The following is a 12,983-nucleotide window of genomic DNA, read 5'->3' as shown; positions in this document are numbered from 1 at the left end:
ACTATTGTTTATTAAGTTGAGAGTATTTTTGTCATTTGGTCCTTCATTTTTCAAGGAATGACCAAAATGATGGATTATGGACAAACTAAGGACCATTTTTATTGATTTCAAATCTCAAGGACCAAAGTGATTAGTTATGCAAATCTCTAGGACCATTTTGGCTTAAAAACCCATGTAATATAAGTTCAGCAAACAATTAGCATTTGGAAACAAAACAACTTTTATGAGATTCAGAATTATCATTCAAGATATGGTCAAGAATGTCATATAGAAGGCGCTAATTCTTCGTACCGGAACATGAATGTCATCACATAATTCCTCCGGTCATATTATATCACAGTGGAAAGTCGACTAAACCGACAGACTACTATTAAAAATTTGGCTTCAATTTCCACAAAGATCACAACCTAAGCAAGTATGCAAGATCCATTGCATCCGAGTAACTTGGGGAGCTCACCAGTGCTTAAACTGTTTCATGGCTCGTCCAATGCACCATTTGAGTACTCCTCCCCAGCAACAGCGGATGTTCCATTTGATAACCGGTTTGTGCTGTTGGAATTTAAATATGTTGAGTATGTAGATGCAGGGTTTCCCCGTGAATTCTGAGTCTGTGCAGCCGTGCTACTTCTTGTCACCTTGAGGCGAGCCTTTCTACCCTGTGGTGGAGCAACAGATCACAATATCTATTAGTCTCTCGTTTAAGAACTTCACAAATAAAAACCGGGGGAATGTCTACTACATGAAGAGATGACAGATAATTACATTTCCCATACACTTCTCCAGATGAGGAGCAAACCTCCCAGCAACGATAGACCGATCACAATTCATGCACTCAAACACTTCACTGGCTACAAAAGGATGATTCTGCCCAAATATGTCAACCACGTACTTGCCATTTGCTTCACCACTATTACTCGGATCAGCTACCCTCACCTGTGCTTGGGCTGAAAGCCTTGGTTCTTCTTCCTCTTCTTCAAAATTACGATCAAGACCCAACTTTGTTAATCGATGACACTCAGATGCAACATCAACAATAATTGAATAGAGGAGGTCCCCAAAAACATGAGACGAAAGCTGCAACCACAAGCCATGAAATTACGAAATTATATTGTCGACCGATTTCTACATGCACACACGAAATCGTTCAAATGTTAAGTTTTGAGGTTACATTAATCATCTTTAGTAAAAAAACCACTTTGCGCGACGTACGTATATTCGTCGTGCAAAGTCAAAAATCGTTGTGCAAGAGTTTGCGCGACGTACACTTCGTTGCGCACTAACAGTCGCGCCAAGGCCGTGACTCTAGGGTTTGCGCGACGCAAAATAACTTGCGTCGCGCAAAGTAGCTTTGCGCGACACATAACGTACGTCGTGCAAAGTACTTTGCGCGACGTACACCTACGTCGTGCAAAATACTTTGAGCGACGTACAACGTTCGTCGTGCAAAGTTACTTTGCGCGACGTATACCTACGTCGTGCAAAGTATCTTTGCGCGACGTATAACGTTCGTCGTGCAAAGTGACTTTGCGCGACGCGTGTCCTACGTCGTGCAAAGATACTTTGCGCGACGCACATCCTACGACGTACGTCGCACAAACCCTTTTTTTAAATTTTTTTAAATTAGTGAAAAATAATTTTTTTTTTAAATTTTTGATAAATATTGTAATTAAATTATAAATAATAATTAATTAACCAAGCAAAAGTATTTAATTATAAAATATCTGAAAATGTACATACAAGATGTCCAAGCAAAAGTATTTAATTATAAAATATCTTTTAATTATAAATAAACTTCAAGTGTTAGTGAATCTAATGTTTTGATGGGATAGGCATTGTACGAAACTAGTTTCAACGATCAAACCGTCAAACTTGTTTGTATATGCTTCGAGATCGCATACGCCAAAAATTGTAAAAAAAAAACATTCAAAGATCAAGTAACGGGACAAAATATTTCGACGGCTATAAACGAAAAATCATGATTTAACGGTTAATTTAACTCCGATTTTGATGATTTTTTACAAATACGCTTTTTAACCCTATATGAATACAATCAACCATTCTGATCGTCAATTTAAAACATTGACACAAGTGGATACCACAAATCTTATGTTATACTTGATGAAAGTATAAATAAACTTCAAGTGTTAGTGAATCTAATGTTTTGATGGGATACGCATTGTACGAAACTAGTTTCAACGATCCAACCGTCAAACTTGTTTGTATATGCTTGGAGATCGCATACACCAAAAATCGTAAAAAAAAAACATTCAGAGATCAAGTAATGGGACAAAACATTTCAACGGATATAAACGAAAAATCACGATTTAAAGGTTATTTTAACTCCGATCTTGATGATTTTTTACAGTTACGCTCTTTAACCCTATATGAATACAATGAACTAATTTGATCATCAATTTCAAATATTTACATAAGTGGATACCACAAAAGAAAAAGGCTATGCAAGAACCCCAAAAGAAAAGCAAAAGAAAACAAAAAAAATTAAAAAACAAAAAGAAGACTTTGCGCGACGTAGGTATGCATACGTCGTGCAAAACATCTTTGCGCGACGCAATCATACCTACGTCGCGCAAAGTCTTCTTTATTTTTAATTTTTTATTATATGGAGATTAAATCTCTACCTTTCATTTCTACCACCGACTCCCTTAAGATGGATCCATCCTTCCTTCTCTCTTAAGATGAATGATATATGATGGTTTCATTTTATCCATCCTCTCTCTTAAGACGAATGATATATGATGGTTTCATATATCCTTCCTTCTCTCCTCCCTCGATCTACGACAAATCGAACAGCCAGGGCTTGGAGGGAGGGTTTGGCAGGTCCGACGATCCGATTTTGCCGCCTCCGTCGGCGATGCTGCCTGAGGAAGGCTTCGCTCTCGGAGGATGGAGGAGGTAGAGTCTCGAATTCTGATTGTTTTCGATTAGACCGATAGTTCTGTATAGCAATTAAATTTTGCCTCTTTTGTGCAATTTAGTTTAAAGTTGTTGGTTTTGATTTGGCTTGATCTTTCTGTTGCTGAGAAATTGAGTGGAAGTTGTTGTTTTGATTTCAGTAACTCTCAACAATTGCATGTTTTGATTGAGGTGGTGTTGAGAGCAGCTATGGAAAATAGCCGCATTCAGCGAATATAGTGATGCAGATACATAATGCCGAAAGAATATGAAGTGAGAAGTGATTACTGAGAATATACAGATTGAACTTATTGATTTGGAATAAATAATGGATAATGCTGAAGATTGAAAAGAACTAATGGAACATGTTCTGCTAACTCCACAAATGAAATCGTATGACGAAAGATGGCATACAAGTAACAGCAGCGCCACCTACAAAGTTACAATTTTTCTTCTATGTTCAACTGATTCTATACCGTTATACAATAAACATTCAAAACAAATGATTGAAACCTTCATATATATAAGCCATCAAAAGTATTCAATTCAAGTTTATGAAAAAAAAAAACTTCAATTCTCAACAGCTAAATTAGATTTGCTTACCCCAAATCAAAGACCATCAAATAGCAAAGGAGGGATTGCATGATGAAAAGAGATGAAATATTTGTATGTTGAATTTATGAGCAAGGGACGGATTGGAGAAGGTTTTGAAGAGAAATGGGGGATGGAGGTAGCTGCTGCAACTGGGTTTGCAGTTTCTACCTCCCAAACTGAATTAGTGAAGTAGAAAAAGTCGTTAACTTTGCGCGACGTATGTGCACATACGTCGCTCCAAGTTCCTTTGCACGACGCACGTGAACGTACGTCGCGCAAAACAACTTTGCGCGACGACTTTGCGCGACGTATGTACACGGGCGTCGCGCAAAGTTGGTAAAAAATGGGGGAACTTTCTTTTTTTGGCGCCAAGATCTTGCGCGACGGACCAAACGGCGCGCAAAGGTAGTTTGCGCGACAGACAAATTTATGCGTCGCGCAAAACAATTTGCGCAACGTTATGGTTCGTCGCGCAAAGTACAGTCGTGCAAACATCCTTTGCGAGACGTTTAGTGTTTAGGGTCGTGCAAACATACTTTGCGCGACGAAATTTGTTGCGTCGCGCAAGATTCCGTCGCGCAAACATGTTTTTCTACTAGTGTTATTCTACGTTGCCTACACTAGAACATTCGCCAACAAAAAGAAAAACCCTATACTGCTCTGAAGTAGAAGTTTATGATAATACCAGAGGGATTGGCCTTCGAACTACATAAACATTTATTGAAAACGTAAAATCCACCAGTTTCTTCCACTATGATAATGAAACTCATATATTTTGTTCCATCAATTTGCTCATCCATCTTGACAAAGAATTTGGTAAACGGCAGAAGACAACCCTTGTATCATGGGCATTTTCACTTTCTCGAAAAGATGCGATCATCAAACCAAAGCAAGATATCTACAACTTATTAGTACATAACCACTTAGCCATTAAAATCAATAGAGCTAGTAATTTGTTCTTCCAAAAGGTCAAGAACAGATAACTGTGAAATCATCTACAAATGGACAAAATGCATCTCATTGCATTATTTTTATCTTCATTTTTCTCTTGACAAGACAATACTCTAAATCACTCCAATTTACGAGGACAATGATATTAACTAGGCTGCAAAGGGGAGGCACAATATCATAACCAACTAGCCTAACCCACATCTTCATCTCAATGCATTTAAACACATAACAACTCAAAACCCACAAAAATTTTCTAACCCATTTTTCATACAGATTCTGAAAAACTTTGTATTCAAACTGTTTTATTATTTCACTGCACTATCTACAATGGATAGCAGAGTTTATATTTATATACACTGTTACAGACACGCATGCAATAAACAAATGCAATGCAAGTGATGTCCTTGCTGCCCACGATGCAGCAATCAGAACACAAGTGCAGAACCCATGTGGTAGACAAGCTGTAAAGGAATGTTGTGTCCATGTGCACCATTCCTTTTGTCCAGGGTGTACAGCTAGTGGTTTAACAGTTATGATCCTTTCAGTTGCAGATTGCAGCGGGAAGGTTTGGTGGTGCTGACGTGGACCAGTTGTTCATTAGGGTTTCCGAACTAGGTTTATCACGCCCCCGCAAGCTGACGGGGCGTTGACGAACAGGAAGCTTGGAGATAAGATAATGAAAGCGGACAGAGGACAAACCCTTGGTTAAAAAATCGGCAATTTGATCTATGGTAGCTACATAACCAACTTCTATTTCCTTGCGAATGACCTTGTCCCGGATGTAGTGATAATCCACTTCAACATGGCGCATGCGAGCTTGATAAACAAGATTGGAAGCAACATCAATGGCGCTGATATTGTCACACCAGAGACGAGGTGGCTGTAATGGAAGATATAAATCACGGAAAAGATTGCGAACCATGAGAGATGAGCAGAAGTATAGGCAAGTTGACGATACTCCGCCTCTGTGCTAGACCGTGACACTCCACGTTGCTTTTTCGAACTCCAGGAAATTAAATTATTGCCAAGAAATATGCAGTGACCGCCAATGGAACAACGGGTATCAGGGTCGCCAGCGTAATCAGCGTCAGCGAAGGCAGTGAGAGTGAGAGGACTGGGTTTGTAAAGTAAGCCGTGATCATGTGTGCCTTTCAAATACCGTAAGATGCGTTTGACTGCAGCCCAATGCGCAGTAGTTGGAGAGTGCATGAACTGACACACTTGGTTGACAGCATAAGCAATATCAGGACGTGTAAATAGAAGGTATTGAAGGGCGCCCACAACACTGCGAAAAGAAGATCCATCTGAGAGAGGCTCACCATCATATAAACTCAAGCGTTTACCACTGGGAACTGGCGTTTAGATGGGCTTGGCGTCAGCCATATTAGTTTTATGTAGAAGCTCTAAAATATACTTGGATTGAGTGAGATAGAAAGCAAAAGGCGTCCGGGAAACCTCCATCCCCAAGAAGTAGTGTAAGGGCCCAAGATCTTTCATTGCAAAATGAGTACCAAGCTGCGTGATAAACTGAGACAAGTGAGCATTGTTGTTCCCTTTGATTAAAATGTCATCCACATAGATGAGAAGATAAATGATTGTTGAGCCATCAAAATAGGTGAAGAGAGACGAGTCAGCTTGGGAAGCAGTGAAGCCCAAGTGTTCTAGTTTCTGGGAAAAACATTGAAACCAAGCACGGGGTGCTTGTTTCAAACCATAGAGAGACTGTCGAAGTCGACACACATGAGAGGGAAACTGTGGATCAACGAACCCTGCAGGTTGACGCATATAAACTTCCTCATTCAACGTGCCATGAAGGAAGGCATTTTGAACATCAAGTTGGCGGATAGGCCACTGAAAGTGAAGAGCAATAGAGAGAATGAGCCGAATGGTGGCATGTGTGACCACCAGACTGAAGGTTTTGCAGAAATCAATGCCATCTTGCTGATGAAATCCATTGGCAATAGGCGAGCTTTAAAACGCTCGATGGAACCATCAGAGTTTGTTTTGATGCGATACACCCATTTATTTGGTAACACGTTCATAGAAGACTTGTAGGGTACCAAAGTCCAAGTGCCAGTACGCTGTAAGGCGTTGAATTCATTTGCCATGGCTTGGCGCCATTGTGGAGACTTATTTGCCTGTGAGAAACATGTGGGCTTAACCAAAGTATTAGTAACGTGAGTGATGCAAGCATATATGGGATTTGGTTTTCGAATTCCTTGTTGACCACGCGTGATCATGGGATGAGTGGAAGGAACAGTATGTGAAGTGGTGTTGGCAGGTTCAATATTCACGTGAGGAGTGGAAGTTGATGGGTGAGAATGGGAGTCTGGGGTAGGTAGTGGTAGGGATTGAGGGAGGGAGGTGGCGACAATCGGTGTTGGAAGGGAAGGAGGGTTCAGTGGGGTCAAATGTGGTTGGGTGTAATGGAAGGTATCAATGTCGAGGACATGGTCCAACGGATGAGGGTTTGACAAGGTCGAAGGAGCAAGTTCTTTAAATGGAAAACTCTTTTCATTGAAAACAACATGTCGAGACAGAAAAGACTTGCCAGTGGTAGGATCATAACATTTATAACCTTGATAATTTAATGAGTATCCTAAGAAAATGCATTGTTTTGATCGAAACTTAAGTTTAGAATCAGTATAAGGACGTAAATAGGGAAAACAAGCACAACCAAATACTTTGAGAAAATCATACTGGGGTGATTTTGAAAACAATTTTTGGAAATGAGAGACGCCATTCAAGATTTTGGTGGGAAGACGATTAATGAGATAATTTGCAGTTTGAAAAGCGTCATCCCAAAAAGTGTGAGGGAGAGACGCATGAGCAAGTAAAGTTAAGCCAATTTCAACAAGATGACGATGTTTGTGTTCCGCGAGACCGTTTTGCTCAGGATGATGAGGACAACTGAGTCTATGATGAATGCCATGTTGAGAGAAAAAGTGTTTAAAAGAGGAATTGACAAACTCTCATCCACCATCAGATTGAAAAAAATTTAATTTTGGTGTTGAACATATTTTCTGCAAGCTTTTTGAAATTAACAAAGGTTTGAAAAACATCAGACTTTAATTTTAAAAGATAGAGCCATGCATAACGAGAAAAATCATCCACAAAAACAACATAATACTTGTAACCATTAATTGAATAAGAAAGAGAAATCCATACATCTGAATGTATTAATTCCAAAGGAAACGATGACTGGGAAGAAGATAAATTAAAAGGCAACTTATGACTTTTGCCAAGGGGACATGATGAACAAAAGTCGTAGGTTGCATTACCAGTTAAAGGTAATTTATTTTGGGAAATTAGACTACGCAAAACAGAACTTGCAGGGTGACCTAACCTAGAATGCCAAATAGCATCCGACACTCTAACACCGACAAATGCAAAGACTCCATGGTTGACCACAGAAGAACTGAAAAATGGATAAAAACCATTTTTACTCCGGCCTTGCAAAAGCATATTCCCCGTTTGAAGTTCCTGAACACGGTAGGAATTGGGATATAAGGTCAGTGAACAATGGTTGTCTTTGGTAAATTGATTAATGGAAATAACATTAGTAGAAGCATTAGGGCAGTGAAGGGTGTGGGGAAGGGTAAAGGAGTGATGGGGTGTGTGAATAAAAGAAGTGCCAACATGAGAAATGTGCAAACCTGATCCGTCCACCACGCCATTAACATTGTCAGTGCCATTGTAGGGACGAGGATTTGAAACTTGATTCAAATCATTGGTGATATGTGCATTGGCTCCAGAGTCAAAAAGCCAGTTGTGGATGCCAGAAGGAGAGGCAGTTGCCGGAGACGCTGCAGTAGCAGCATAAGCTTGGAGACGTGGAGTAGGAACACGTCCTTCATAGGCCATATTGAGGCGATTGAAACAATCGATTGCAGAATGGCCGTGATGACGACATATTTGGCATTGGATACGGCCACCAGATTGGGTTGGAGAAGGAGGAGCACCAAAAACGCCATCATGAGGTTGTCGGTGTGGAGGAGCATGGTGTTCCTGGCCTTGAGAACGAGGAGGAAACTGGCCACGGCCACCATTGAAGTGACCACGGCCTCCGCGAGGAGCACCGCGACCACGGGAAGGTCCTGAACGACCTCTTCCAGCAGCAAGGGCAGTGAACCCATTTTCAAACATTGTATGAAGCTTTTGACGTCTCTCTGCACCAAGAAGAAGAGCCTCCAAGGCACTGTAAGTAATGGCCTCATCCCGTGCTTGTGCAAAAGCAACAGTACTCTCATAAGCAGGCCCAACATTATTTAAAATAATTGCAACAAGATCAGAGTCAGTCATAGGAGAACCAGAGAGGGAGAGAGTGTCGGCAAGACAATTAATGCGATCAAGAAACTCAGCAATAGAGGAATCACCACGATGGGTATTCATAAGCTCACTACGCAATTGGAGGAGACGGCCAGTAGACTGAGAAGCATACCTGTCATGTAAACAAGTCCATGCAGAAATAGAACTTGTCTTACCAATAAGAGAGGCAAGAACTGTGGGATGGACCGAACTGTTGATCCAAGAGAGAACCATAGCATCTTGCTGAATCCATGCATCAAAGTTAGGATTGACTTTATCAGTGAGTTGGCCAGCATCATCCTTCAAGAAGGCAGGAGGAGATGGGTTGGTTTCATCGACAAAAGACACCAGATTCCTGCTACGAAGCAAGGGCAACATCTAGGCATGCCATAGGGGATAGTTGGTACGATCCAACTTGATAGTCAGAAAGTTGGAAGCATTTGGAAGAGAGGGAAAAGCAATGGGATTTGAGGGACTTGAACTGGACGCCATGAGAGAAAAAAAATTAAAGCTTTTGGTCGTTTAGACTGTCAGCTCTTAGATACCATGAAAAACTTTGTATTCAAACTGTTTTATTATTTCACTGCACTACCTACAATGGACAGCAGAGTTTATATTTATATACACTGTTACAGACACGCATGCAATAAACAAATGCAATGCAAGTGATGTCCTTGCTGCCCACGATGCAGCAATCAGAACACAAGTGCAGAACCCATGTGGTAGACAAGCTGTAAAGGAATGTTGTGTCCATGTGCACCATTCCTTTTGTCCAGGGTGTACAGCTAGTGGTTTAACAGTTATGATCCTTTCAGTTACAGATTGCAGCGGGAAGGTTTGGTGGTGCTGACGTGGACCGGTTGTTCATTAGGGTTTCCGAACTAGGTTTATCAGATTCAAACCAAAAGTTCAAAATCCCTCAACTTCTTCCGGGTCCAATACCGCAAATCCCAAATGCGAAAAGAAACAAAAGGGTGTTGCTTTGAATGTAAAAGGGGAAATACCTGAGCATCGGGAGAAGAGGACATATCATTTTCTTCATTTGGAAGCGACATGAAGGAGCTAAATGGGTTTATAAACCTACCCAAAATACAGAAAATTTATTAGAATTCATCGCCAAACAAAAGAAGAAATTGTTTTTTGAAAAGCAAATTTGATATAAGAGAGAGAGAGAGAGAGAGAGAGAGAGAGAGAGAGACTTACTGATTGTTTCGAAGGGAGAGAGGGAAGTGATCGGAAGCTGCTCTGAGACTGATTGTTTCGAAGGGAAGTGATGAGCGGAGCAATTATGTATATGCACTCTAATTCCTAATAGCTTCCATTCTTTTTATATAACTAAGAAAGCGGTAAAATGCTCGAATTTTAAAAAGTATCAAAATTGTGGAATTTTCAATTAGTTGGTAATCAATTTACGTTGGACCAAAACATGCAAAGTGACTAGCACTTTTCCGAAAAACTAATTCAGTATTATAAGGTTCTTAAAGAATTTTATATGCATATTTAAATAAACGAATGATGTTATTTAGACATAGACAACTAATATACTTGCTCGTACACTTTCTAATAAGTGAGTATCCCATGTCTGAGTATGACTCATTTACATTAAAAAAAAATATCATTAAGTGTGTCAATTTTTTGTGTTAAATAACGTTAAAAAAATGAGATTCATAACTAATTTTAAAAGCACTCTGTCTCCCGTTCACTGGGAAGCACACAAAGTTAAGAAAACCAAGCGTCCCACATACATGCAAGCATTCCTAGATGCAGGTCAAAGGCTATGACAGATTTTTCAATGTGTCAAAAACACGGTTCGATACACCAAATATTATAATATAAGTAGTTCAATATTTAAAAAAAATTCAACTACTTATATTATGATACTTTGTGTACCGAATCGTGTTCTCGATAAACTGAGAATTTCTCCGGTCAAGGCTACCCGTCCAAGACTCCAGTCTTTTCCACTGTTGACTTTTGAGAAAAACCTCTTTCCAATTCATGCATCCTTGACATACATATATACATATACATATATATACATATACGTATACGTATATATACATATATTGATATATAATCCATACAATTTGGTGGAGTAGGAGATAAAATCATGCATCAGAAAACAGACTGATCATCGACAGAGAGAAATGGAGAGAAGCCAAAATGGTGAAGCTTTCGTAATACCCAAATTACCCGCCTCCTTTTAAGATTTAAAAACGATATACAAAAGAGACCACATAGTGAAACTGTGGATGGCTATGTTCATTATATTTCAAAATATACTTTAATAAAAAACAATAATATTTAAATAAGTAAAATTAAAAAAATAATAATTAAAAAGAGCTAATTATCACACATGTGTAGGCATATGGCGAGAGAAAAGTAATAAAGCGAATAATCAGTTCTGATTATCAAGTTTGTAAGGCGAAAATATGTTAATCTGAAGTAGATGGACAAGTAGGTTCACTAATAGGAAGGACACAAGTATTTTCCCAAATGAATATACCTACTTGATTAGGTTCAAAATAAAAATTGGCCATATATTATAGGGAGTTTTAACGAAAAGTCCACGGTACTGTTCACTTTAACGAAAAACCACATTTTTACACTAAAAAGTCAAACCTGGTACTATTTATTTTACTATTTATTTTGTCCTTATCGTTAAAACTCAAAGTTTTCAAACATTTTTCATTAGTTTTCCTTATATTTTATATGGTTAATTAGTAAAGTTTTCAGCTAAATAACCTTATTTTTTGTACTCACAGAATTGCAATAACTCTCCATGCCAGTTTTCAACTTCACCACCGGTGTACACAACGTTGTCCAAGTAACGATGGTATCTCACAACTGGCCCAGCAAACATCACACTCACCTCCGCAGGCGACCACTACTACATCTGCAGTTTTAGCAGTCACTGCCAGGCAAGCATGAAGCTAGCCGTCACCGTATCCAGTACTTCCCCAAAACCGCTATTGTCAAGAACTACCTCCCTCGTCTTTGATGAAGTTTTTGTCATACTTGTTTTATCTCTCCTCCTAGGATTCTTCCAAGATATGTTCCAATGATCACGAGGAAAAGTCCAGTCCTTCGACTCCAACCATGGGAAGACAAAGTCAACAGAGACTCCGGGATCACCTTTACCGCCTTATATGTGTCGTTACTTTCCACTGGCTGAGATTAAAGCCGCCGCCCAAAACTTCAACGATACTTTCGTTATTGGGGTTGGCGGGTTTGGCAATGTGTACAAAGGAGGCATTGACGGTGGTGTCACTCCTGTTGCTATCAAACGGCTGAGACCAGAGTCATCACAGGGGGCCCGCGAGTTCAAGACGGAAATCGAGCTGCTTTCCCAACTCCGCCACTGCCACTTGGTTTCACTCATTGGTTACTGCTCAGATAATGGCAAGATGATCTTGGTTTACGATTACATGGTACGCGGCACTCTCGGTGACCATCTCTATCACATTGGTAACCTTAAGCCTCTTCCTTGGGAACAACGACTCCAAATTTGTATTGGCGCAACGCGAGGGTTGCACTACCTTCACAGTGGCGCCAATGGCTCCATTATTCACTGTGATGTTAAGAGCACAAATATTTTATTGGATGAGAAAATGGTCGCCAAGGTTTCAGATTTCGGGTTGTAAAAATTGGGCACGAACAACACGTCCAAAATGCACATCAGCACCGTGGTGAAAGGTAGTTTCGGGTATCTAGACTTGGATTACTTCTGACATCAACAACTTACTGAGAAGTTTGATGTGTACTCATTTGGAGAAGTTTTGTGGGAGATACTGTGTGCAAGGCTAGCTCTGCTGCATACGGTGGAGACTAGGCAAATCAACCTCGCTGAGTGGGCCAAAAGTTGTCATGGAGGCGGGACACTTGACCAAATCATTGACCCAAATGTGAAGGGTAATATTGAAGTCAAGTGCTTGAACAAGTTCGTTGAGATTGCTATAAGTTGCTTACATGATAAAGGAATCAAACGACCGTCGATGAATGATGTTGTGAGGGGCCTTGAGTTTGCACTGCAGCTTCATCAAAAGAGCATTGGAAGTAAGGTTGACAATGGGGTTGCCTTTACCAATGACAGGGGCGACAAAACCAGTAGTACCGAGCAAAGTTGTGCTCCTAATGAATCCAAACAATATATATCTATGACAATCTTTTCTGAGATCAACGAAACGAATGAAAGATGATGAGCAGCATTTTACGAAATG

General features: G+C 40.0%; 1 protein-coding gene and 1 pseudogene across 2 annotated transcripts; one reads left to right on the top strand and one right to left on the bottom strand.

Annotated features, from left to right (window-relative positions):
• Positions 1-202: 202 nt before the first annotated feature.
• On the bottom strand, positions 203-10,214 carry LOC139194394 (SAGA-associated factor 11-like). 2 transcript variants are annotated; one of them, XM_070818860.1, is made up of 5 exons: positions 9,970-10,213; positions 9,771-9,846; positions 763-1,074; positions 600-656; positions 203-536 (listed from the first exon to the last, which is right to left on the bottom strand). In XM_070818860.1, the coding sequence occupies exons 2-5, from the start codon at positions 9,819-9,821 to the stop codon at positions 474-476; spliced, it is 483 nt and encodes a 160-aa protein (XP_070674961.1). In that variant the 5' UTR covers positions 9,822-9,846; positions 9,970-10,213; the 3' UTR covers positions 203-473. The 2 variants fall into 2 exon arrangements, with proteins under 2 accessions (XP_070674961.1, XP_070674960.1); XM_070818859.1 differs by having other exon boundaries at positions 203-656; positions 9,970-10,214.
• A 1,478-nt stretch (positions 10,215-11,692) lies between these two features.
• Positions 11,693-12,962, top strand: LOC139194612 (receptor-like protein kinase FERONIA; annotated as a pseudogene).
• The last annotated feature ends 21 nt before the right edge of the window (positions 12,963-12,983 follow it).

The sequence above is a fragment of the Malus domestica genome, chromosome 03 (assembly GCF_042453785.1).
Source record: "Malus domestica chromosome 03, GDT2T_hap1".
NCBI lineage: Eukaryota > Viridiplantae > Streptophyta > Magnoliopsida > Rosales > Rosaceae > Malus > Malus domestica.
Note: the sequence above shows the minus strand (reverse complement) of the source record. Positions and strands in the feature narration are given on the sequence as shown.

What these genes read in the sequence shown, in the direction of transcription:
- LOC139194394 (XM_070818859.1), bottom strand. Translation starts at nt 9,821, where the DNA reads ATGTCGCTTCCAAATGAAGAAAATGATATGTCCTCTTCTCCCGATGCT. An exon ending in CCTCTTCTCCCGATGCTCAG is followed by an intron (nt 1,075 to 9,770) that starts GTATTTCCCCTT and finishes TTGTGGTTGCAG; the next exon opens with CTTTCGTCTCATGTTTTTGG. An exon ending in TGGAGAAGTGTATGGGAAAT is followed by an intron (nt 657 to 762) that starts GTAATTATCTGT and finishes GCTCCACCACAG; the next exon opens with GGTAGAAAGGCTCGCCTCAA.